Genomic DNA, 24,674 nt, shown 5'->3' on the forward strand with positions numbered 1-24,674 from the left:
GATACCTGTTCTTCACTGTAACTTTGTTCAGCTGGCGGTAATCAATATACATTCGCATAGAACCATCCTTCTTATTCACAAATAAGACATGAGCACCCCAAGGCGATATACTGGGCCGAATAAAGCCCTTATCAAGCAACTCCTGTAACTATTCTTTTAATTCTTTCAACTCTGTTGGGGCCATACGATATGATAGAATAGAAATAGGCTGAGTGCCCGGTAAAAAATTAATGCCAAAGTCAATATCCCTGTCGGGTGGCATACCCGGAAGATCTGCTGAAAATACATCAGAAAAATCCCTTACTACAGGAAATGACTCCACGGTAGGAGTATCAATACTAACATCTCTTACATAGGCCAGATACACATCACACCCATTCTCAACTATTCGTTGAGCTTTAAGAAATGAAACAACCCTGCTAGGAATATGATCCGAGGTACCTCTCCACTCTAGCCACGGTAGACCTGGCATAGCCAACGTCACCGTCTTGGTGTAACAATCAAGAATAGCTTGATAGGGTGACAACCAGTCCATGCCCAAAATAATATTGAAATCCACCATACTGAGCAATAATAAATCAGCTATGGTCTTAAAACCACTGATAACAATTAAACACGACCGATACACACGGTCCACGATAAAAGATTCACCCACGGGTGTTGATACATAAATAGAAAAACTCAAGGAATCACATGATACGCCCAAATACGGGGCAAAATAAGATGACACATAAGAATAAGTGGAGCCTGGATCAAATAAGACTGATACATCCATATGACAGATCGGAATAATACCTGTGATAATAGAATCGGATGCAACGGCCTCTGTCCTAGCATGAAGATCATAATATATGGCTTGGCCTCCCCCTCTAGGGCGACCTCTACCTATCCGACCTCCACCTCTGGCTGGCTGTGTAGGTGGAGTGGCAACTGGTGCAGTAATCATGGCCTGAGAAGCTTGAGGGCCCCCAGGAATAGGTGGGGCCTGAGAAATACGTGGAGGTGCACCCCTCCTAAGACTGGGGCAATCCCTCATGATATGACGAGTGTCTCCACACTCAAAACAAGCCCTTGGAGGACGTGGCTGCTGGGACTGGCTCGGGCCTGATCGACTAGACTGCCCGCTGAAAGCACGTACAAGAGGTACAAAAGACACTAGCGGTGCATAATATGGAACCTGAGGTCCGGGAGTAGCCGGAATACCACTAGAAGCTGGAAGTGCTGAATGAATAGGACGACTCACATAACCTCTACCATGATGGGATACAACTGGGGCACGAGAATTATTATATGTGCTAGAATCTCGGGCATACCTTCCAATCTCCTAGCAATTGACACCACCTATTGGTATGTGATGTCCATATCTAGCTCTCGGGCCATACTGTATCTGATATTAGGGTGGAGACCCTCAATAAATCTACGAACCCGCTCTCGAACAGTAGCAACTAAGGCTGGTGCATGTCTCGCCAAATCACTGAATCATACCGCATACTCTGACACGGTCATAGAACCCTGGCGTAGCTGCTTAAACTCTGCGCACCATGCATCTCTAAGACTCTGAGGAACATAATCCCTTAAGAACATATCTGAAAATTGAGTCCAAGTGAGTGAAGATACCTCAGCGGGACTATCCAACTCATATGCCCGCCACCACTGGTAGGCTGCTCCTCTAAACTGGAATGCCGTGAAAGAAACCCCATTGGAATCCACAATACCCATAGTATGAAGGATACAGTGACATTCCTCCAAAAAACTCTGAGCATCCTGTGAAGCTAAACCGCTGAAAGTGGGAGGGTGGTACTTCTTGTACCTTTCGAGCCTGAGCTGCTCCCCCTCTGAGACTGTTGTCCTAATCTCAGGCCGAACTGGGACAACTGGTTGCACTGGTATAACCTCTGGGGCATGGTCAACTTGGGCCCGTGGCTCTGGAGTACGGGCGGCAGGAGTCTGTGCTCCTCCCCCGGCCTGAGATGTGGCAGGAGCAAGTGGAATCAACCCTGCCTAAGCTAGAGTGCCAAACATGCTCAAAACCCGGGCAAGAGTCTCCTGAAATGCAGGAGTAGTAACATGCGTCTTAGGTGCCTGCTCTCCAACTGGAGCTACTGGTGGCTTTGGTGCAGCAGCTCGTGCAGGTGCTCTGGGTGCACCACGTGGTCTTTCTCGGCCTCTGGTTGCTCTAACAGGGGGCACGAGTGTCTGATCATCGGATCTAGTTGTGCGTGTCCTCACCATCTGTGAGAGAATAGAAAGACAATAGTTTAAAATTTTGAAGTCAACAAATACGCATGATAAGGAATCAAAGAAGTGAGTATTTTCCTAACCGTTCCATAGCCTCTCGAAGATAAGTATAGACGTCTCTGTACCGATCCGCAAGACTCTACTAAACCTGCTTGTGACTCATAACACCTATGAACCTAGAGCTCTGATACCAATTTGTCACGACCCCAAATTCCCTCTGTAGGATGTCGTGATGGCACCTAGTCTCTAAGACTAGGTAAGCCTATCAATGCGGAATAAAAATTTAATCTGAAATAAATGAACTACAATTCAAACAATTTTAACTCCCAAAACCCGGTAGAAATAAGTCACAAGCCTCTAAGAATTTATCCTCAATGTCTCTATATATATCAAGGTCTAAAGAAAATAAGGAAACAACACAATAATGATAGAATGGGACTCCGGTTGTTTCTCAACAGATAATGGCATCACTATGGGTCTCTTCTATCCAGATTATACAGAACCATCAAAAACTGAATTTTACTAGGAGGATTTTCAGTAAAATTAGAATTTGAATGTACGAAAAGCAAAAACCTATCGTATCAGAAACAACGGCGGAGTCAGGACTACACATTAGGGAATTCTAAATACGAAAAAAACCCTATTAAATGTTACACCTAGAATTTAAACCTATAATCTTAGGTAAACTTTGAACCGTCTTGCCACTACACTAAAATAAAATCTTTCCTCGTGATAAAGGGATTCAACAATTTATATATAACCTACTCAAAGCTTTCATCACATGATATGTAAGATTCTGAGTAAGCATAAAGTCAAAGAGCGAGCCTCAAGTTCACAAGAATGACTAACCATTTTTGTATTTTTTATATATATTCTAAAGAAGGAAGGGTACAATTTATTCACAAAAATTCATTACATGCTTGAAGCTAGACAATCAACACCAAACAAGTCAAAACATTCCATGCTACTGTCGTGGTTCTACTATTACACCCTTGGAAAAGAACCCTACTAAGAAAAACCAAGGGAAATTCATTGCTAACTACCAATCTATACTATTAAAGTAAAGAGTTTATGTACAATGTTCACACAAAATATGACTACCCCACCCCCAACTAAAAAGCATGCATTGTCCCCAATGTATAGAGAATGTAAACGCAAAGTTTAGGGGCTTCCTGAGGCGCACTAAGCGCTCGGAGGGGCTGAAGCATCTGGGGCAGCTGTGGGGTTAACTGCTGGCACTGTGTCAGTAATAGGTGGAACCTCGGACTGTGTGGTGGTCTCTGAGGCTGGAACAGGAAGCTCCACTTGTTGTGAGGCTGGGTCTGGGACTTGGGAGCTGCTAGCCTCTCCCAGTGATGGCTGTGTGGTTGATGGATGTGCCTTGGCGACCATGTCAGCAAGAGAGTGTGCAATTGCTGTCTGCACGTCTGCTTCCTCCTCATCTTGTGCATCTATAGAAACAACCACTTGCTTGCCCTTGTTGTCCCGTTGACCCTCAGTCTCCTCAACCAATGTGTCCTCATCAGTTTCCTCATCTTCAGTATCTCCCTCATCAGACTCCCCTTCCGATACTCCGGATCCCTCATATGAAGGAGTGTCAATGTGTACAACGGAAGCTGGAGCCTTTAAAGACTCAAAACCCTAGGCCTCCAGAGCTGTCATAATGTTTGTGAAATCCAACTCCAAGATCGGAATTGAGGTGCCAGTACCATGCTCACCTCCTCCGGGAGAAGGGAGGTCAAGTCAAACTCCAAGTTCTGCATCTTGTGCAGCTCTGATTTCAACTCATCGACATCTTTCCTGAGCTGAGGCACATCTCTAACTTTGCCTCATTTGACCCTCTCAAGTCTCACTTCAAAGTGCTTTAGGGTATTTTCATAGGATTGATATTGTTGTTGAAGAGCGCTCACTGAGCCTTGGATGGGGGCCAATGCTTTCCGGATAAGATTTGGGAGTTCCTTTGTTAGCCGGTCTACCTTAGCATTGGCATGCTGGGCTAGTAGACCCAGCTTTGATAGAGCTGGTAAGGCAGCAGGTGGATGTGCAGTGGTTGGCTTAGGAGGTAGCTGGGGCAGGGGGAGTGTCAGGCATTGAGGGGGCAGTAGGTGCTGTTGAGTCTGATGGATGAGGGAGTGAAGTCTCTGGTTGGTTGTTGTCTCCTTGTCTACTGCATCACTTATCCGAGTGATGTCAATATCCTGAAGAGCTTTCTCAATGCGGTCATGCTTGGGGATAGGGGGAACTTCCACAGCTTTACATAGAGCATTGATTAAACAATGGAAGGGAAGTGATGTTTGTTTTTTGTTTGCTCTGATCCCCATCTACCTGAATATAATCTCTCCCACATCAACCTTGATGCCCGTCATGATGCATGCAATGAGGAGTTCCTTTTTCAATGTTTATGTCAATTTCATTTCTAGTCGGTATCAGACGGGAGCAAACGAAACTGAGCCAATATCGGCTCTCCTGGTGAGATCCCGCTTGTAAATCCTTTGGCACGGCTCAATCCAGGATGGGGTCCCCTTTGCTATGACAGATGCAATCCAGGCACGCTCGTATTCCTTGTTGGCGAGTTTGGCATCATACTCAGCTGTTTCTGACGACCAATCCTCAAAGTATAGGTCATTAATGGTAGCGACATCACAAAGTACTTGGACTCCTCGAACTTGGACAAATTTCAAAAATACCCTATTTCTATTTTGCTCAGCGTTTCTGGAGGCAGCATAAGTAGCATAGAAATCCCTCACAAGTGTCTCATTATACTCATCCGGGATTTCAGTGAAGAACTCCCATTGCCTCTTCTTAATGTTCTCGATCATGTGAGGGTAGTGCTCTTTCAGACCGTTTAGACTCAATTGTTTCTCCTCAAGAATGTTTCTCTTTGCTATCCCGTCTTTCCACAGGTTCCACTATCCTGCGACCCCAAATCTTAGATCTTCCCCACTCTTCCGGCATGTTTCAGCCTCTAGGTCAACGAATGGTATAAGGTCAGTCTGTGCCTCCTCCTCTTTAGACTGGGAGGAGTGCTCAGAAGTGTTGCAGTCTGTTTCAGGCCGTGGACGTTTTGATTGTTGTGCCTGTTGGCTCAGGGCAACAACCCGTTTCTTTTCCATGAGCGGACAGTGATCGCGCTGCAAGAGACTTCTTTGGTGCCATTCCTGTCAATGAAACAATGTATGAGCGATTGATATAGCATATGAAGCACATTGAGAGAAAGTTGATGAAGCAAACAACTTTTGCAATGGGTTATGCGATCGCATAACCACTATGCAAACCGCAAAGAGTTCCTAACACTCAATTTTGAGAAATTACCTACAAATTACCCACCTAGATCCCCACATCAAAGGTTTGAGAAGAAGGGGAATGAGGGGGTTCAAGTACATGAGATTATTCACATAATTACGAAAGAGGGAGGAAAATGACGTACCAGAGGTCTAACCAATTTAAGAGTTGGTTCTGAGATGTGAACGAGGTGACTTCTTTATGCAATTCCGATCCTCTTTGTGTGATTTCTGTGTGTTTTTGGTCATTTCTTTTTCTTCTCTTTGTTTTTGTGTTTTTGATTTTAACGTGTTGTACAGTGCTTGTGTGAAGGTGCGAAGGGTTTAGGGTTTTGTACCTGTGCGATTTGCGGTGGGCAAGTGAATTGCATAACACATTATGCGGTCGCATATGTGTTATGCGATGAATTAGTGACTGGGTTGCTTAACCTTATTTTGTGATGAGTTCTGCGGTCGCATAGTTGTTATGCAGGCCGCAGAAATTCAAAGCCTACCACATTTTTAAGAGCCCAACTTGCCATTTTTTTTGACCGTGTCTGCGACCACTATGCGGTCTGCAAAATCATTATGCGACCGCATAGTTGCCACAAACCACTGATTCTTCTTTTATTCACTTGCCTCAGTCCTTGCACCCTGTTTCATGGTATTTTGGGCTACTTGCATTCTAATGCACACGTCAACCTGCTCAACACTAACAACTAAACCTACAGAAATGAAAAACTAACAAAAGAGTGTTACCACACATGGGTTGCCTCCTAAGAAGCTCTTGATTTAACGTCGCGACACGACGATGTTGATCCCATTTAGGCTACTCAGTGGTGGGGGTTGGTGTAGAACTATCCTTGAGAGCAAATTGTTCTACCAAGTGCCTTTCTCCTGTGGTGCCGAGGTTGCTTGAACCGTTGGTCATTTACTTTGAAAGTTCGAGTCCCGTCCTCCGACTCCAATTCAATAGCTCCATAAGGGGACACATTCACGACTTTGAACGGGCCAGACCATTTGGATTTGAGTTTGCCCAGAAATAACTTGAGTCTTGAGTTGAAGAGTAAGACCAAGTCACCGGATTTGAATTCCCGCTTCAAGATCTTCTTATCATGAACAAACTTCATTCTCTCCTTATACATGGCTGCACTCTCATAGGCATGGAGACAGAATTCTTCCATCTCATTGAGTTGTGTCATTCTTAGGTTAGCAGCTTGGGCCTAGTCAAGATTCAACCTTTTCAAATCCCACATGGCTTTGTGTTCAAGCTCCACTGGCAAGTGACATGCCTTACCAAAAACCAACTGGTACGGTGAGGTGCCAATGAGAGTCTTAAACGTTGTGCGATATGCCCACAACGCATCATCTAGCTTCCTTGACCAGTCAGTCTTGTTTGCATTAACAGTTTTTGCTAGGATGTTTTTGATCTCTCTATTGGAAACATCAAACTAACCACTCGACTGAGGATGTTAAGGTGTGGCCACCTTGTACTTAACGCCATACTTTTCGAGCAGCCCGATAAAAGCCTTATTGTAAAAGTGAGAACCACCATCACTAAGGATGGCCCTGGGGGTACCAAACCGTATAAATATGTTCTTCTTCAAGAATGCGGTCACACTCCTTGCCTCATTGTTGGGCAAGACGATTGCCTCGACCCATTTGGAGACGTAGTCCACAGCTACCAAGATATATGTCATGCCATAAGAGCTCACGAAGGGACCAATAAAGTCTATCCCCCACACATCAAAGATCTCGACCTCCATTACAAAATTCATAGGCATCTCATGTCATTTAGAAATTGGCCCTTGTCTTTGACATTGATCATATGCCTTGACCATTTGATTTGCGTCATGGTAGATCGATGGCCAATAGTATCAACATTCAAGCACTTTTGTCGCCGTCCGGTTTCCTCCATGATGGCACCCAGCCGAGGAGTCATGGCATGCCTTGAGAATTGGTATTACCTCATCTTCCAAAACACACCGCCGAATGATGTTGTCAACACAAATACGGAATAAAAAGTGATCCTCCCAATAGTATTGCCTACATTCCTGCAAGAACTTTTTCTTTTGATAAGCTTTCAATCAATCGGGAACAAGGTCACTAACCAAAAGGTTAGCTATGTCGGCATACCAAGGAGTGAATGTGCTAGACAATGCTAATATGTGCTCATCTGGAAAGGCATCATTGATTTCAAGGTCTTCTTTTGCTCTCCCTGCCTCTTCAAGCCTAGATAGGTGATCCACAACTTGATTTTCTGTCCTTTTCCGATCCTTGACTTCAAAGTCAATCTCTTGCAATAAAAGGACCCACCGAATCAATCTTGTTTTGGCATCCTTCTTCGCCATAAAATAGCGAAGAGCAGCATGATCGGTGTAAACTATCACTTTGGACCCCAACAAATAGGCCCAAAATTTTTCAAAAGCATAGACAATGGCAAGAAGTTCTTGCTCAGTCACAGTGTAATTCATTTGAGTGCCATTGAGTGTCTTGCTTGCATAGTAGACATGGTGAAGGATTTTGTTATGCCGTTGACAAAGCACCGCCCCAATAGCTACACCATTGGCGTCACATATGAGTTCAAATGGAAGGGATCAATCAGGTGTGACAATAATAGGTGTCGTGGTGAGCATTTATTTCAATTCCTCAAAAGTTTTGAGACACTTCTCATCTAATATAAACTTTGAATCTTTTTCAAGGAGCTTGCACATGGGATTTGCAATTTTTGAGAAGTCCTTGATAAAATGCCTATAGAAGCCGGCGTGCCCCAAAAAGCTTTGGACACCTTTTACTGAAGTGGGTAGAGGAAGATCGAAAATGATCTTGATCTTTTCCCGGTTAACCTCTATTCCTTGTTTGGAAATTTTGTGGCCCAAAACAATACCCTTGTCCACCATGAAGTGTCACTTCTCCCAGTTTAGCACAAGGTTTGTTTCTTCACATCTTTTGAGCACTTGTCTAAGGTTATCAAGACAATGCTCAAAGGAGTCACCCACTACAGAGAAGTCATCCATAAACACCTCTTGGAAATCTTCCACCATGTCCGAGAAGATTGACATCATGCACCGTTGGAAGGTAGTCGGGGCGTTGCATAGCCCAAATGGCATACGACTAAAGGAAAAAGTCCCATATGGGCATATGAATGTTGTCTTCCCTTGATCTTCCAAAGCGATATTAATTTGGTTATAGCCAGAATATCCATCCAAGAAGCAATAGAATGACCTTCCCGCTAGCCGATCAAGAATTTGATCAATAAAAGGCATAGGGAAATGGTCTTTGCAAGTAGCACTGTTGAGCTTCCGGTAATCCATGCAAGCTTTCCATCCGGTCATAGTTCTTGTTGGTATGAGCTCATTTTTGTCATTTTGAATCACGACCATGCCTCCTTTCTTTGGCACACATTGCACCGGGCTCACCCAAGAACTATTGGCAATGGGGTAGACTACCCCGACATCTAACCATTTGATGATTTCTTTCTTCACCACCTCTTTCATGGAAGGGTTTAACCTTCTTTGATGCTCCATGCTAGGTTTGCTCTCTTACTCCACTTGTATCTTATGCTCACAGATTCCGGCAGGAATCCCTCGGATGTCCGCTATTATCCACCCAATGGCCTGTCGATGCTCCATTAGGACATTCAACAAATGATATACCCGCACATCATTCAACAAAGAAGAAACGATTACAGGTAAAGTATCATTAGAGCCAATAAATGTATACCTTAAGTGCGGTGGAAGTGGCTTGAGCTAAAGTTGTGGCGGACAAATAATTGAAGGCTTGGCGGGGGGAGTGACTCTATTCTCTAATTCAAGAGAAAGTTTCTTTGGTGCATAAGTGTAGGACCCACGTCCTTCTAATGCATTCACCGATTACATGTACCCCTCCATGTCTTCACCATCAAAATTCACCAATATAGCTGCCAAAGCCTCACCAAGGCATTCTTCTTCCATTTTAATCTCAATTGCGTCTTCTACCTCATCCACAACATCAATGACTGAGATGCTTTTATATGCATGTGGCAACTTCATACCCTTACTCGCTTGAAAGGTGACCACTTCATCATTAACTCGGAACTTGATCTCATTTCGTTCCGAATCCATAAGTGCTCTTCCGGTAGCAAGGAATGGTCTCCCAAAGATGATAGGGATTTCTTTATCAACAACATAGTCAAGGATCACAAAATTGGCGGGAAGGGGGAACTTTCCCACTTTCACAAGGACATCATCAACAATCTCTTGATTGAACGATCGTCCATTTGCAACCTCATACTTATAGGCCTCGGCATACCTAACCCCGCTTGCTTGTAAATAGCAAGAGGCATCAATTTGATGCTAGCCCCATTATCATAAAAAACTCTTGCAAAATCTCGCAACCCATTAGTGCATGGAATGGTAAAGGCTCCCAGGTCTTCTTTCTTTTGAACGGTAGTTGTTGCAATGATGGAGCTAACCCGGTGAGTCACATTCACCACTTTATTCTTGGTGGTTCTCTTCTTGGTGATCAAGTCCTTCAAGTATTTATCAAAACCCGACATCTCTTGAAATGCTTCCACAAATGGAATGTTTACCGATAATTGCTTGAGAATGTCATAGAATTTCTCGAGTTTGCTATCATCAACCCTCCTAGCAAGTCTTTGAGGGAAAGGAGGGGGAGGTCTAGGAATTGGTGCTAGAGCTTTTGGTGCCTCTTTCACCTTTTCCTTGACCTCTTCACGCTTCACTTCTTGGCTTTCCCTTCCTTTGGGAGTTTTTCAACTTCAACAACAATTGGCACCTCAACTTGTGCCTCAGCCTCTTGTTCAAGATCTTCCACTTCAACCATTTTTTCATTCTCTCCTTGAACTATTTTCCCTCTTCGAGTTATGATTGACATACAATGAGAAGTCAGACCACTCCCATTACCTTTTGGGTTTGCAATTGTGTCACTTGGGAGTGCGCCCTTTTGCTTTGGATTTTGCTCTCTTAATAAATCTTTCATTTGCATTTCTAGCTTTTGTATGGATGAGATGTGTGACCCCACAAGTTCGTCCATGTTTTTTATTGAAGTGTCGTTTCTTTCTTTATTGTGCAATACTCTTTCAAGCATGTTCTCTAATTTGGACTCACTTGAAGAACTTTCCTTCCAATGCGAAGAGTTAGAGTATTTCCCCTTTGGTGGAACATAGGGGTTTGAACTCCGGTTTGAATAGTTGTTGTTACTCTAATTACCTTGACTTGAACCACCTTGATCATTTCGCAATTGTTGATGGCCTTGCCCTTGTGGGTTAGACCTCCATTAGTTTTGTTGTCCGAGACCTTGGTAGGGCTGTCTTTGGTAACCCCTTTGAGAGTTGTTGACTTAATTTTCTGCCTTGCAATCTTCATTTGTAAAGGGTTGCACATCTTCCACAACATTAACCTTTTTGTTTTGGCTTTCAGTGAACATCTTGATCAACACATTAATGTTGGTGGCAAGCCCGGCAATTACTTGATCTCTCTCTTGGTTCTCCTTAATCATGTTGGCCAAGGAGGGAGTACCGTATGCAATTCCACCCGTGGTATCTTCCGAGTGCCAAGCTTGATTATGCTCTGCCATCTTGTCAAGAATTTGTGTGACCCTTGTAAATGTTTTATCCATAAAATATCCATCCGCTGCATGTTTGGCTGTGGATTGGTTCAACGGATCCAAGCCCATGTAAAACTTCCCCAACAAGATTGTGTGAGGAAAACCATGATTTGGATACCTCACTAGATATAGCTTGAATCGATCCCATGCCTCATGTAGGTGCTCCCCCGGTAGTTGCTTGAAGAAGAAAATTTTATCTCTGAGCTCCGACTTCTTGCTTTGTGGGAACCATTTAGCTAGGAAAGCTCGGACGAGTTTAGGCCAAGAGTGAATGGAATGAGGTGATAGATTTTGGATCCATTTCCTTGCCTCTCCAGCTAGTGAGTACTTGAATACCCTCAGGCTTAGTGCATCATCTGTAACATTGTTCTGCTTGTGCATCGCACACACACCCAAGAAGTTTCTAAGATGTTGTGTCGGATCATCATCGGTGGAATTTCTGAAAAACCCCTCTGCTTTAAGCAATAGGATCAAACCGTGTTCCACCTTGAAGGTAGCAGCATCAACTCTTGGAGGGACAGTGGCATTTGTATCCTCAATGTAATCATCTATATCCGCAAAAGGATTCTCTTGTTCCTCATATTCGGCCATGTTTACCTAGCAACACCAAGCAAAGCAAGAAAAGTGTGATGGAATAGAAAAAGACGTAAAGTAAAGCACACACTAAATAGTAATTTCAAAACCGTATTCCCCGGCAACGGCGCCAAAATTTGATACGCTCAAATTACACCTAAATAAATGGTGTAAGGCAGTCGATGTCAAATATAATAACCCAACTAGGTTGGGGTTGAATCCCACATGGAATAGGTGTGAAAAGCTTACTTGAATAGTGTGAAACTTGACTTAAATCGTAATTCTATTCCGTTAGCTAAAAAGAGTGTTGTAATTATGTGTAGTAAATAAGACTATTGTACTGTGAGTATGTAATTAATTTGATTAAGGAAACCAAGGTTGTGTCTCCTTTAATGGAATGTAATGCTATCAGTATTAATATTGTATATTTCTAATGGAAGGTCCTTTGATATGCAAATGGTTTCTAAGTGACAACTCAATATTTCCCAATAGTCGAGTAGTATTTTCTCTTTATGATTTTTCCAAATATAAAAGAGTTGCAATTAAGAATAACTAATTTATGCCAAATAGAATCTACTTATTCCTAAGCTTAAACAAGGTTTAAAGCCTTGAGTTTTTGATATTCAATTCTACCAAACCCTAACCCACTTTTCCAAGTAAAGAAAGAGTAAAATGGAATTAGTTAATGTTTGCAACTACCAACAATAAATGAAGCATGAGAAATGAATAAATATCAACCAACCATTATATATATATTCAAAGGTAAACACCCATTAACATTACACCCATTTAAGGTCCACAACCTTAGTATTTAAAACTAGCTACTCATACTAAGATACAAAGATAAAATAATAATTAAAGTCATAAGGCTTACAAAAGTACAAGATTCTCTCTTCAAAAGCTTCCAAAATAATGGAGTATTCAATGCCTTCAATGTAGCCTCTTTTTCAGACAACATGACCCACAAAACCCCAAGTAAATCTATTTATAGTGGACTAAAAGTCAGGATCAAGATTGGACAAAAATGCCCCTGCAGAGCCCTTCTGCAGCCGCATACTGGTCGCAGACCATGTATGCGGTCCGCATAATTGACACATGCATAGCAGAATCTCATGTCCAGTTGCCAGCTTTCCACCGCATTTCCATTATGTGGTCCGCATATCAGTTATGCGATCGCATATTCCATCATAGAAGTGCTACGCAGAATCTTCAATTGCAATTGTGTGGTCATTATGCGGTCCGCAGAAGTGTTATGCAACCGCATAATGGACCACACATTATTCTCTTCAGTTGGCCAAAAATCTGCTTCAGTTTGCGGTGAGTATGCGGTACGCATATTACTTCTGCGGTCGCATACTTGCCGCATTCCTGCCCTTTCGTGGCTTTTTGACTTCTTTCCATATTTTTTGGTCTTCAAGTCTCATGCACTACAAAACACCAAAACTTCATAAAAATTAACTAAAAATGCATTGAAAGACGAGCTAAAGTCTATGTAATTGGTATCAAAAGTGCTGAAATTCTACGGCACATCACTAGGTAAGTAAAAATATTACATTGCTGCGCCCTATATACATGTTGTCTAAGAGTGTTGAATAATAGACATGGAAACAAGTATAGCAAATATTGGAACTAACATATTTTTACAAGTTAAGTGAAGTGTGTGCGTGACTCCTATAGACATGATGTCTATCAGTGTACAGAAATAAAGCATGCTAAACAAAAAATAACAAATAGAGCACATAGACCCTATAGACATGTTCTCTACCCTTTTATGCAAGAAAATAGGATATCCATTTCCCTTTTTCACTAATTCCCCCATCATTCAATTTTACATTCTATTACAAATCACTTTAAATAATTACAGGCCCAAATACAAAGATAGGATAACCCAACAATACATCTGGGCCTTCAAATAGGCGTAGGACTTCAAGCGGACGACAAGCCTAAACTCCAAGTGCAGACAGTAAACTTCGAACCCTCAAGACCAAAGGCAGACCTAACATACCAAACCCAAATGATTTCGATGATTAAGTTAAGGGATGCTAAATTCAGCCATACAGGTAGAAGAACTACCCTTAAACTGTAACTAGCAACCACTCTAATTAGAGCATATAGGTAAGATCATGCTTAAATTGGGAAAATGTATGAGACACATATGAAGAAAGTTCATGCTTATCACCAGAAACAGAGTTTAAGAGCAACAGGATTATTTCAAACAAAGTTTCAAAACGGGTTTGGTCCAGAACTATCGTAGAGAGAGTTTGAGGCAGGGGTTTGAATGTGAAAACCTAGTAGTGCCATAGACAAGAACAGGTGGGATACAACCTTAGCATGGGAGATTTAACATTAGAGCCTAATGAGAAACAACTAACTTGCAGAGCTTAACATATGAAATGTTCAGGTGAATACCAATCACCACACAAAGATTTTACATCCAACAGGTAAGCATTCATGAGAAGAGACTGACTTTCAGGTAAATAAGGTAAGCATACATCACATGAAGAAGAATGAGATTTCTTTTAGTCGACATAAGGAGAAATAGACTAGATATATGTTGGATTTCACCCTAGGAGCTTTGAACTATCAGTGAGCACACAACATCAAAGCAAAGAAACAAGTCTGCTTAGGAATTGTAACATTATTGGCATATATAATTCATATAATCATAGGGTGACTTCAGGGAAGTAGCAGGTTGTACATGAAAGTCTTAGCATACATTCGAATATATTTTGGGCATGCATCAGTCCCCTAAGAGGATGTAAGTCATGATAAGCAACAAACCTTAAGTAACCAGTTTACACTTAAACATGAAGATGAGCAATTAATCAGACTGGACACTTATAATAAGCATGCACTAAGGCTGTCATATTAAGCTAAGCACTTAGACAGTATTGTCACAAAACTTATAGAGAAATAGCAAATTATACATAAAGGATGCAACATGAAGAGAGAAATTTGATCAAGAACATAGTCTCCAAAAGGGTTTTGGCACAGAAAATCAAAGCAAGGCAGTCACCATGAATCAACTTAGCTATCCTCATGTGAGTTAATATCAAAACTTGCACATAAATGAAGCTGGTGGAAATAAAGAGTGGTTCTAGAATAAGCAGAATTGTATACGAAGTGGCATAATATCAAAATTAACTCAGAGAAATCCAAATAACACTAGTGCATATAACACAAACAAAAGGAGTAGAGTTACGAGGGTACAAGGAACTAACTAGTTGCAAACGAACGAATAAAGAATGAGAAACTCAAAATCTCAGGAATAGCAGCAATTGCAGGTGAGTGATGAAAAACCCCAAACCCCTAGTGCTTCAGAGTTCACAAGAGCCTTGTAACGGACCCCGATCAGTGCTTGCACTGGAGGAAGTGCAACAGAATATGTTGGCCTTGTCTTTCAGCCGGCCATGAGCTTAATTTCAGGATAGTATCGAATAAGTGAGAGTGAAGGGATAGTTCTTAGGTGATTAAAGGTCTGTCCAAAGGGGAAATTGGGGAGGGGTTTATATAGTAGCGAAAGTAAGTACCCAAACAAGGAAAAGCAATCGATTAAACACAAATAAGGAAACAATAGCATGAAAATCAACTAGAATCAATTTAAGGGGAATCCGGCAAACCCTAGTTTAAAACGAAGAACTAAAATAGTAAAATTCTCACTGAATCGAACCCATGGGGCCCGGTAGTGAGTGTATCAGGTCAGAAATATGAAGATAGTACATAATTGTAGTTGAACGAACACCAACGACTCAGCTTCCATCAATAATCGAGTACCAAATACTTGTAACGTTTAAAAGATGGTAAGCATCTCCGTGTGTGTAAGAAAGGAAAGGAATCATGGACGATTTCCATATAATATTGGATTGGGACTGGGATTTTGTGTGTGGCGGCTAGGGTTTGGTATGAGGCGGAGGAGAGAATGCGGGGGCGGCTAGGTGAGGAGAACGGATTAGGATTTCAGGGTAAAGGGGTATAAGGAAAGGGTAGGGATTATTATGGGCATCATCCGAGATTAACGACCGTGATTAAAGGGAAGTGGGGCAGGTCGAGTAATGGATCCTGATTGGGTTGAAATAAAAAGGGTCATTTGGTTTGGGCCAGGGCAACTTGGGGTATTGGGTAAGGTGTTTGGGCCTTGATTTTGGTCCAAAAATAACTTAAAATTTGACTACAAATTAAAATACACGAAAATTGTTAAATTGTTTTTTTATAAAATTATAATAAAATATCACTTGTGCAATAAAGTTATTGAAAATAATAACTTAGTATTACAAAAATGTAAAAAATGCTATTTGGCAAAATAATGTAAAAAAATGCAATTATGCATAGCACATAGGCTATTATTGCAAAATTGTGTAAATAGCCTAAAAATACCAATATAATTATGTAAATGAGGTAAAATATTATGAAACTTATATGTGGATAAAAATAAGTAATTTAAATACAAGAAAATTAATTTCCAAGCTCTAAACATTATGGAAAATTATAGGAATACTTGTATAAATCTTGTGAATTAAATAATGATGCAAAATGATATTTTGAAAGTATATATACTTTTTTAAAAAATATGAGGGCAAAATTGAGTATCAACAGCCACCCCTCTTTACCCCGGAATGATGAAAGAGTTGTCAGGTAAAGAAAATGATGACCAATTTTGTGGGAATTGAGCGAGGAATAATGTGATTTGAAAAACTGGGGGCCGAACCCTGGTTCCTGAGTTGCCTACACATCCCTGGTGTCATGGGAATCAGGCCGTGTGTAGTTTAGATCCAACGACGAACGAAACCGATGGAGTTATTATGAGAGTGGTTTTATGTTTCGAAAAGGTTCTTTTGGGCAGAATAGTGTTGTAGGTAACGAATATTTAGGTGGGGTCATGAATGTGAATTTAGACGTTACGAGTGTATCCCAAGGCAGACATTTGATCAGTTATAGTCAATTACGGGTCATCAGTTACGTTTGAAGTAGTCAAAGGATGTGAACGTTGTGAACGGAAACCAGGGCAAAGATTGCTCTTGTTTGCAGAACCGTTAGCTTCCGAGTTACCTGCAAAACTCAAAACACGGCGCATGCGAATATATATGGGTTATTGCAAAAATTTAAACATGATGCAAATTTCCTTTGGACCATGAAGGTTGTCTTTGGACGATGAGGATGATGTCCTTAGACCATTACGTCCTGGGCCATGAAGCGTATGATAAGGGATTCGGAGGCCATGAAATGGTGTCCTAGGACCATGTGGATAGTGCCTCTGGACTATGACGCCTTTGAATAATGATGTGCAGTATCGAGAGATCCACAGGCCATGGAATGGTGTCTTCAAGCTATGAGGATGGTGCCTTCGGACTATGACGCCTTCGGATAATATGGCGATGTTTCAGCCTATGAAATTTAATGATATGGCGATATCGATTGTTTGATAGAGAAAACAGGTGATGCTTAGTCATATGCTAGGACGAGACAAGATAAGGCTTAGTCTTGTCTAAGATGAGGGAAGTGCTTAAGCATATACAAAGAAAGGAGATAGTGCTTAGCCTTATGTTGTGTAGTGGAGACAGTGTTTAGTCTCATGCAAAGAGAGGCAATGTTTAGCCTTATGAAGTAATAGAGGCAATGCTTAGCCTCACGCAAGGAATGGAGACAGTGCTTAGTCTAATGCAAAGAAGGCAGTATTTAGCCTTATGCGATAATGGAGGCAATGCTTAGCCTCATGCAAGAAATTGAGACAATGTTTAGTCTCGTGCAAAGGAAAGGCAATGCTTAGCCTTATGCGATAATGGAGGCAATGCTTAGCCTTATGCAAGGAATGGAGACAGTGCTTAGTCTCGTGCAAAGAAAGGCAGTGTTTAGCCATATGCAGTAATGGAGGCAGTGCTTAACCTCATGCAAGGAATAGAGATAGTGCTTAGTCTCATGCAAAGAAGGCGGTGCTTAGACTTGTGCGATGATGAGGGAAGTGCTTAGCCCTATGCAAGAAAAGCAATGAATAACTACGAGAGAGTAAAGTATTTCTTAGCTTGATATGTTTGCGTTTTGGCAACTTTGTTGTTATGAAGAAAGAGATTTTGTTGTGTGTATGTAATTGCGATTATTCCTATTATGTTTATTGTGCCTGCACTCAAAGAAAAATTGTGAGTTTTGCGGGGGAACCTTTGGTTCGTGATCTCGATTTCCTTGCTTTGCCTTTTGCCTTGAGACCCTGCTTGAGTTACCCTGGGTAACGTCTGACTGCCATAGAAACAATTTCTTTTTTGAAAAACATGCATGTATTTGACAAATTATTATTTTTAGAAATGTAGTTGTATGAAATATGTGATAATGCATGAGATCAAATAATTTAGATGAACTGATGATTGTGACGTATTTCGAGACATTGCAACCTCCTTGCTTTAGAATTTTGGGGTCCTCCTGAAAATTCTGTCCCAGTTTAAATGCATACTTCTGGCAACACATTCCTTGGTTGTTCCAAACGGGATGAAATTAGGTAAACTCGAGATCTTGCCCAAGTTTCTGACCATAGGGAAATGAAGATTTTATTGTGATGTGACCGAACACACAGGTCTGCCTACGTATTCCTTCTTAAATGGGAATCAGGTCAAGCGTAGTTCAGTTACATCAAATAGAAAAATACAAATAATCTTAAACATAGTATCTCTTGGCTGCGTCTGAATTGATAGGTTTCGGCCAAATCTCTCCGTCCATTTCTGCAAGTATAAGTGCTCTTCCTGTCAATACTTGGTGAACCATGTAAGGGCCATGCCAGTTGGGTGAGAATTTTCTCTTTGCTTCATCCTGATGTGGGAAGATTCGTTTCAACACCAATTGCCCCAGTGTAAATTGCCTTGACCTGGCCTTTTTGTTGAAAGCTCTTAGAATTCTATTCTGGTAGAGTTGACCGTGCCATACCGCATTCATTCTCTTTCCATCAATGAGAGCTAGTTGTTCGTACTGGCTTCGTACCCATTCTGCATCGCTGAGCTCAGCTTCTTGTATGATTCTTAAAGAAGGAATTTTCACTTCGGCGGGAATAACAACTTCAGTACCATAAACCAGTAGGTAGGGAGTTGCCCCAGTTGATGTGCGAACTGTGGTACGATACCCAAATAAAGCAAATGGTAGTTTCTCGTGCCATTATTTGTAATTGCCCACAATTTTCCTCAATATCTTATTGATGTTCTTATTGGCGGCTTCTACGGCTCCGTTCATTTGTGGCATGTATGCTATGGAGTTCCTATGCTTGATCTTGAATGTTTCATACATGGATTTCATCAAATCGTTGTTGATATTGGCGGCATTATCAGTAATGATTGACTCTGGTACTCCAAAAATACAAACAATGCGGTCCCACACAAAATCCGCTACAACCTTCTTAGTTACAACTTTATAAGATGCAGCTTCATCCCATTTTATTAAGAAGTCTATGGCCACCAGAATGAACCGATGCCCGTTTGAAGCAGCGAGTTCGATTGTGTAATGACCCGATCGGTTGTTTTGAGCCCTAGCACGTCATTCGGAGGTTTGAGGCCATGATCAGCTTCACTTTAGGTGTTATGAATTGTGCGTATGGTCGGAATTGAATTTCGAGAAGTTCGGAGTTGATTTGGAGAGAAAATTCTAATTTCGGAAGCCTTAAGTTGGAGGAATTGACTAAGGTGTAAATTTTGAGTAAACGACCTCGGAATCGGGATTTGAATGTTCCAACAGGTTTGTATGATGATTTCGGACTTGGGCGTATGTTCAGATCGGGGTTTGGATACCCCGGGAGCATTTCGGCACCTATTGCGGAAGTTAGCATTTTGAAAGAATTTCATTAATTTGAGTTGAAGTGCATTTCAATGTTATCAATGCCCGTTTGGGATTTCGAGTCTGTGAATAGCTTTGTATGGTGATTACGGTATTGGGAGCGCGTCCAGAAGTGGATTTGGAGGACCGTAGGTCATTTTGGGGTCATTTGGGGAAAGTTGGAAATTTGGATAATTTTGAGAAGTCTGACCGGAAGTGGACTTTTTGATATCGGGTCGGTTTCTGATTCCACAAGTTGTAGTAGGTCCGTAATGTCAATTATGACTTGTGTGCAAAATTTGAGGTCAATCAGACGTGATTTGTTAGGTTTCAGCATCGAATGTAGAAGTTGAAATTCTAAATTTCATTAAGCTTGGAATGGGGTGTGATTCATGAATTCGACGTTGTTTGATGTGATTTGAAGGCTCGACTAAGTTTGTAACGTTCTTTGGGACGTGTTGGTATATTTAACTGAGGTACCGAGGGTCTCGAGTGGATTCCGGAAGGTTAACGGATCGACTTTTTGGACTTAAGAATTTCTGAAGCTTAATGCTTCTGGTGTAATCGCTCTTGCGTGACTTTGGCCGCAGGTACGAGATCACGGGTGTGGTGAATTGCTCGCAAAAACAAGAAGGGACTAGATCTGGGGGAGCCGAAGAAGCGGACTGGAGAAGTGCACCTGCGTGTGCGCAGGCGCGAGGCAACTACTGCAGGTGCGTAAATTGCGCAGATGCGTATAGCAGGTTGCACCTGCGATGCTTTCAGAAGCGAAGAAACTTCCGCAGGTGCGAGGTCTTGTCTGGGCAGTGAGGACCAAAAGAATAGAATTTGGACCGCACCTGCGGAGCCGCAGGAGCGGCTATTGGACCGCAGGTGCGAAGGGCGGGCTGGGCAGAATGCTTTTAAGCGGGGATTTGGCCATTTTTCTCCCATTTTCATTTGGTTTGGGAGATTTTGAAGAGCTTCAAGGGGAGAGTTTTAGCAAGCAATTCAAGGTAAGTGATCCCCCCTTATTATAAGTTAAATACATGATTATATATGGATTTAAACATGGAAATTAGGAAACAATTATGAGGTTTTGGTAGAAAACCTAGAATTTGGTATTTTTGCATTTTTACCACGAATTTGAGTATGGAATTGGACATAAAATTATATATTTGAGTTCGTGAGGCTATGAGTAAACTTTATCTTCAAAAATTTTTGGAATTCGGGCCCGTGGGCTTGAGGGTGATTTTATCAACTTTTCGAAAGGAGTTGGGAATTGTTGTAAATAGGATTATAATGAGTATTAGAGTATATGTTTATGGATTTGCTTACTTATTGACTAGTTTTGGAGCGTTGGGCATCAATTTGAGTTGATTGAATGGCTTGGGAGCCGGTTATGAAACTTCGGAGTAAGGTAAGTCTCCTTTCTAACCTTGTAAGAGGGAATTAACTCCATAGGTGAATTAAATAAATGTTTGTACCTAATTGTGAGGGTTACGTACGTACGAGGTGACGAGAGTCCGTACGTAGCTACTATTATGCTATTGTCCGGGTAGTTTAGGACCCGTATCATGCTATACTTGGAATGTTTGTGCTCTTACTTGCTAATATAGTCACTTAGTCATGATAGAAATTGATAAAAGAATTGTATAAGGTTAAATTCACTTACTTGAAGGTTTGTATGAGAAACTTGTGTTTTCTTGAAAATAATTATTATTTGTGGATCGGGCCGAGCGCCTCGGTAGTAAATAGATGCATCTATGGTTAGCGCCATTCGACCATCTGGCAGTGCACAATTTAAATATTTGTTGGATCGGGCCGTACGACCTCGGCATGATTTGCGCATGATTTAATTGATTGATTTGGAAATTGTAATAATTGATATTGCCTTCTCGGCTTGAGATAAATTATTAAATAATGGGAAATCAATTTGGAGAGTTCTTAATTATAAAAGAACTGTTTACTTACTTTAGAATAATGGGCTTGCAACTGTATTAATTAATCCATGTCTAATTTAATGATATTATTCTATTTACTTATAGCCCATAGTAAGTGTCGAAGTCGACCCCTCGTCACTACTTCTTCGAGGTGAATTAAATAAATGTTTGTACCTAATTGTGGGGGTTACGTACGTACGAGGTGACGAGAGTCCGTACGTAGCTACTATTATGCTATTGTCCGGGTAGTTTAGAACCCGTATCATGCTATATTTGGAATGTTTGTGCTATTACTTGCTAATATAGTCACTTAGTCATGATAGAAATTGATAAAAGAATTGTATAAGGTTAAATTCACTTACTTAAAGGTTTGTATGAGAAACTTGTGTTTTCTTGAAAATAATTGTTATTTGTAGATCGGGCCGAGCGCCTCGGTCGTAAATAGATGCATTTATGGTTCGCGCCATTCGACCATTTGGCAGTGCACAGTTTAAATATTTATTGGATCGGGCCGTACGACCTCGACATGATTTGCGCATGATTTAATTGATTGATTTAGAAATTGTAATAATTGATATTGCCTTCTCGGCCTGAGATAAATTATTAAATAATGAGAAATCAATTTGGAGAGTTCTTAATTATAAAAGAACTGTTTACTTACTTCAGAATAATGGGCTTGCAACCGTATTAATTAATCCATGTCTAATTTAATGATATTATTCTATTTACTTATAGCCCATAGTAAGTGTCGAAGTCGACCCCTTGTCACTACTTCTTCGAGGTTAGGCGAGATACTTACTGGGTACGCATTGATTTACGTACTCATACTACGCTTGCTTCACATTTTGTGCAGGTACATATATGACTAATCGCCTTGTGGGCGCAGATGCGCGGTTATTACGGGGACTTAGGTGAGCTGCATCTTATATACGATCCGCAACCAGCAGAATCTCCTTCAGAGTATTGTATTTTTTTTCTTGTCCAAATTTGTATTTCGGACAGTTATTGTATTTTATTTTAAATTCCTAGAAAATGCTCATGCACTTGTGACACCGGGTTCTAGGATGATTATGGGATGTTCTGTATTGAAATTGGAAAAACATTGTATCTATTCTGTAAATTCATCTTTTACTAGTTGAATTAAATTAAATTTACGATTTTAAAAATATTAAAATGAGAATTTAATTAACTATTTAGTGTTGGCTTGCCTAACAGTGGTGTCCGGCGGCATCACGACCTTTAACGGATTTTGGGTCGTGACAGATTAGACAGATGACGTCCATACCCCAGGTGGAGAAAGGCCAGGGTGAATTTGTTGTATTGAGTTCATTGGGTGGTACTCGTATCATGTCAGCATATATCTGGCATTGGTGACACTTCTGAACATATTTAATACAGCCTGTTTCCAAAGTTATCCAGAAATACCCTGCTCTTAGTATCTTCTTGGCTAATATGAAACAATTCATGTGCGTTCTGCAGGTTCCGGCATGTATTTCTTCGAGCAATCAGGATGCCTCCTTGGCGTTGACTTCGTTTTGAAAGAAATGGTTGGCTAATATTTGAAGCGTGCACTTCTGAGTATGAGCAGCTTGCTCTGGATATTCTCCCTTTGCGAAGTATTCCTTGATGTCATGGAACCACGTGATTTCCGTCAATCTCTTCTTCAACATGAGCACAATAAGCTGGATGCTTATGAATGGGATAAGATCGATGAAATTCTTATCTGGGTGTTGTATCATGGAAGATAAAGTGTCTAAAGCATCTGCAAACTCATTATGGATCATCAGAACATGTTTGAATTCTATCTTTATGAACCTCTTAATCAGTTCTTGTACATAGTGCAAATATGGCAATATTTTGGTGTTCTTCGTAGCCCATTCCCCTAGAACTTGGTGCACCAAAAGATCTGAATCTTCAATTACCAACAACTCATGAACGTTCATGTCAATGGCAATCTGAGTCCCAAGATGTAGGCCTCATATTCTGCCATATTGTTGGTGCATGGAAACTTGAGTTTTGCAGATACCGGATAGTGTTGGCCGGTTTCTGATACTAAGACAGCTACGATACCTACTCCTTTGAAGTTTGCTGCTCCGTCGAAGAACATCCTCCAACCATCATATGCCTCGGTGATATCTTCTCCTACAAATGTTTCATTCTCATCGGGAAAATACATTTCCAATGGTTCGTATTCTCCATCTTCGGGATTTTCTGTCAGATGATCCACCAATGCTTGCCCTTTGACTGCTTTCTGAGTTATATAGATTATGTCGAACTCGCTCAACAGTATTTGCCACTTTGCTAACTTACTCGTAGGCATGGGTTTCTGAAAGATGCATTTTAGCGGGTCCATCCTTGATATGAGATATGTAGTGTATGCACAGAAATAATGCCTGAATTTCTGAGCTATCCATGTCAAAGCACAGCAGGTGCATTCCAGCAAATAGTACCGGGCTTCATAAGGCATGAAATTTTTGCTCAGATAATATATCGCTTGCTCCTTTCTTCCAGTTTCATGATGATGTCCAAGAATGCAACCAAAAGCCCCATCTAACATGGACAAATAAAGCAGCAGAGGTGTTCTTGGTTTTGGTGGGACCAACACGGGCGGTTTAGATAAATACTCTTTGATTTTGTCGAAGGCTTTCTGGCATTCTTCAGTCCAGCTTATTGCAGCATCTTTCCTTAGCATTCTGAAGATTGGCTCACATATCACGGTTGATTGTGCTTTGAAGCGGTTGATGTAATTGAGGCGCCCTAAAAAACTCATCACATTTTTCTTATTCTTCGGAGGTGGCAAGTCCTGGATAGCTTTGACTTTTGATGGGTCTAACTCAATCACTTGACGACTGACGATGAATCCTAACAGTTTTCTAGTAGGGACTCCGAAGGCGCATTTTGCAGGATTCAGCTTTAAATTGTATTTTCAAAGTCGGTCGAAGAATTTCTTTAGGTCTGCTATGTGATCCTAACTCCTTTTAGATTTGATGATAACATCATCCACATACACTTCTATTTTCTTGTGTATCATGTAATGGAAGATGGTTGTCATGGCTCTCATGTTGGTGGCTCCAGCATTCTTCAAACCAAACGACATCATTTTGTAACAATATATTCCCCATGGTGCGATGAAGGCTGTCTTTTCGACATCCTCTTCATCCATCCAGATCTGATGGTATCCTGCAAAGCAATCCACAAAGGATTGGAGCTCATGCTTGGCACAGTTGTCAATCAGTATGTGTATGTTCGGAAACGAGAAATCATCTTTGGGACATGCTCTGTTCAGATCTCG

At 41.2% G+C, this 24,674-nt stretch overlaps 2 protein-coding genes and 1 non-coding gene across 3 annotated transcripts; 1 reads left to right on the forward strand and 2 right to left on the reverse strand.

The window, feature by feature from the left end:
• Positions 1-9,370: 9,370 nt before the first annotated feature.
• On the reverse strand, positions 9,371-10,035 carry LOC104109943 (uncharacterized). Its single transcript, XM_070180215.1, has 2 exons — positions 9,789-10,035; positions 9,371-9,735 (listed from the first exon to the last, which is right to left on the reverse strand). The coding sequence occupies exons 1-2, from the start codon at positions 10,033-10,035 to the stop codon at positions 9,371-9,373; spliced, it is 612 nt and encodes a 203-aa protein (XP_070036316.1).
• A 1,170-nt stretch (positions 10,036-11,205) lies between these two features.
• Positions 11,206-11,312, forward strand: LOC117279989 (small nucleolar RNA R71). Its single transcript, XR_004510434.1, has one exon. It is a non-coding gene; the product is annotated as a small nucleolar RNA R71 (small nucleolar RNA).
• An 11,575-nt stretch (positions 11,313-22,887) lies between these two features.
• Positions 22,888-24,074, reverse strand: LOC138895519 (uncharacterized). The gene is made up of 2 exons (XM_070180216.1): positions 23,498-24,074; positions 22,888-23,294 (listed from the first exon to the last, which is right to left on the reverse strand). The coding sequence occupies exons 1-2, from the start codon at positions 24,072-24,074 to the stop codon at positions 22,888-22,890; spliced, it is 984 nt and encodes a 327-aa protein (XP_070036317.1).
• Between the last annotated feature and the right edge of the window lie 600 nt (positions 24,075-24,674).

This window comes from Nicotiana tomentosiformis, chromosome 7 (assembly GCF_000390325.3).
Source record: "Nicotiana tomentosiformis chromosome 7, ASM39032v3, whole genome shotgun sequence".
Taxonomy (NCBI): Eukaryota; Viridiplantae; Streptophyta; class Magnoliopsida; order Solanales; family Solanaceae; genus Nicotiana; species Nicotiana tomentosiformis.

Coding starts and splice junctions, on each gene's coding strand:
- LOC104109943 (XM_070180215.1), bottom strand. CDS start 10,035: ATGTCGGGTTTTGATAAATACTTGAAGGACTTGATCACCAAGAAGAGA. Junction 9,736..9,788: donor TTACAAGCAAGCGGGGTTAG/GTATGCCGAGGC, acceptor CGTTCAATCAAG/AGATTGTTGATGATGTCCTT.
- LOC138895519 (XM_070180216.1), bottom strand. CDS start 24,074: ATGCTAAGGAAAGATGCTGCAATAAGCTGGACTGAAGAATGCCAGAAA. Junction 23,295..23,497: donor TATCACCGAGGCATATGATG/GTTGGAGGATGT, acceptor TGGTAATTGAAG/ATTCAGATCTTTTGGTGCAC.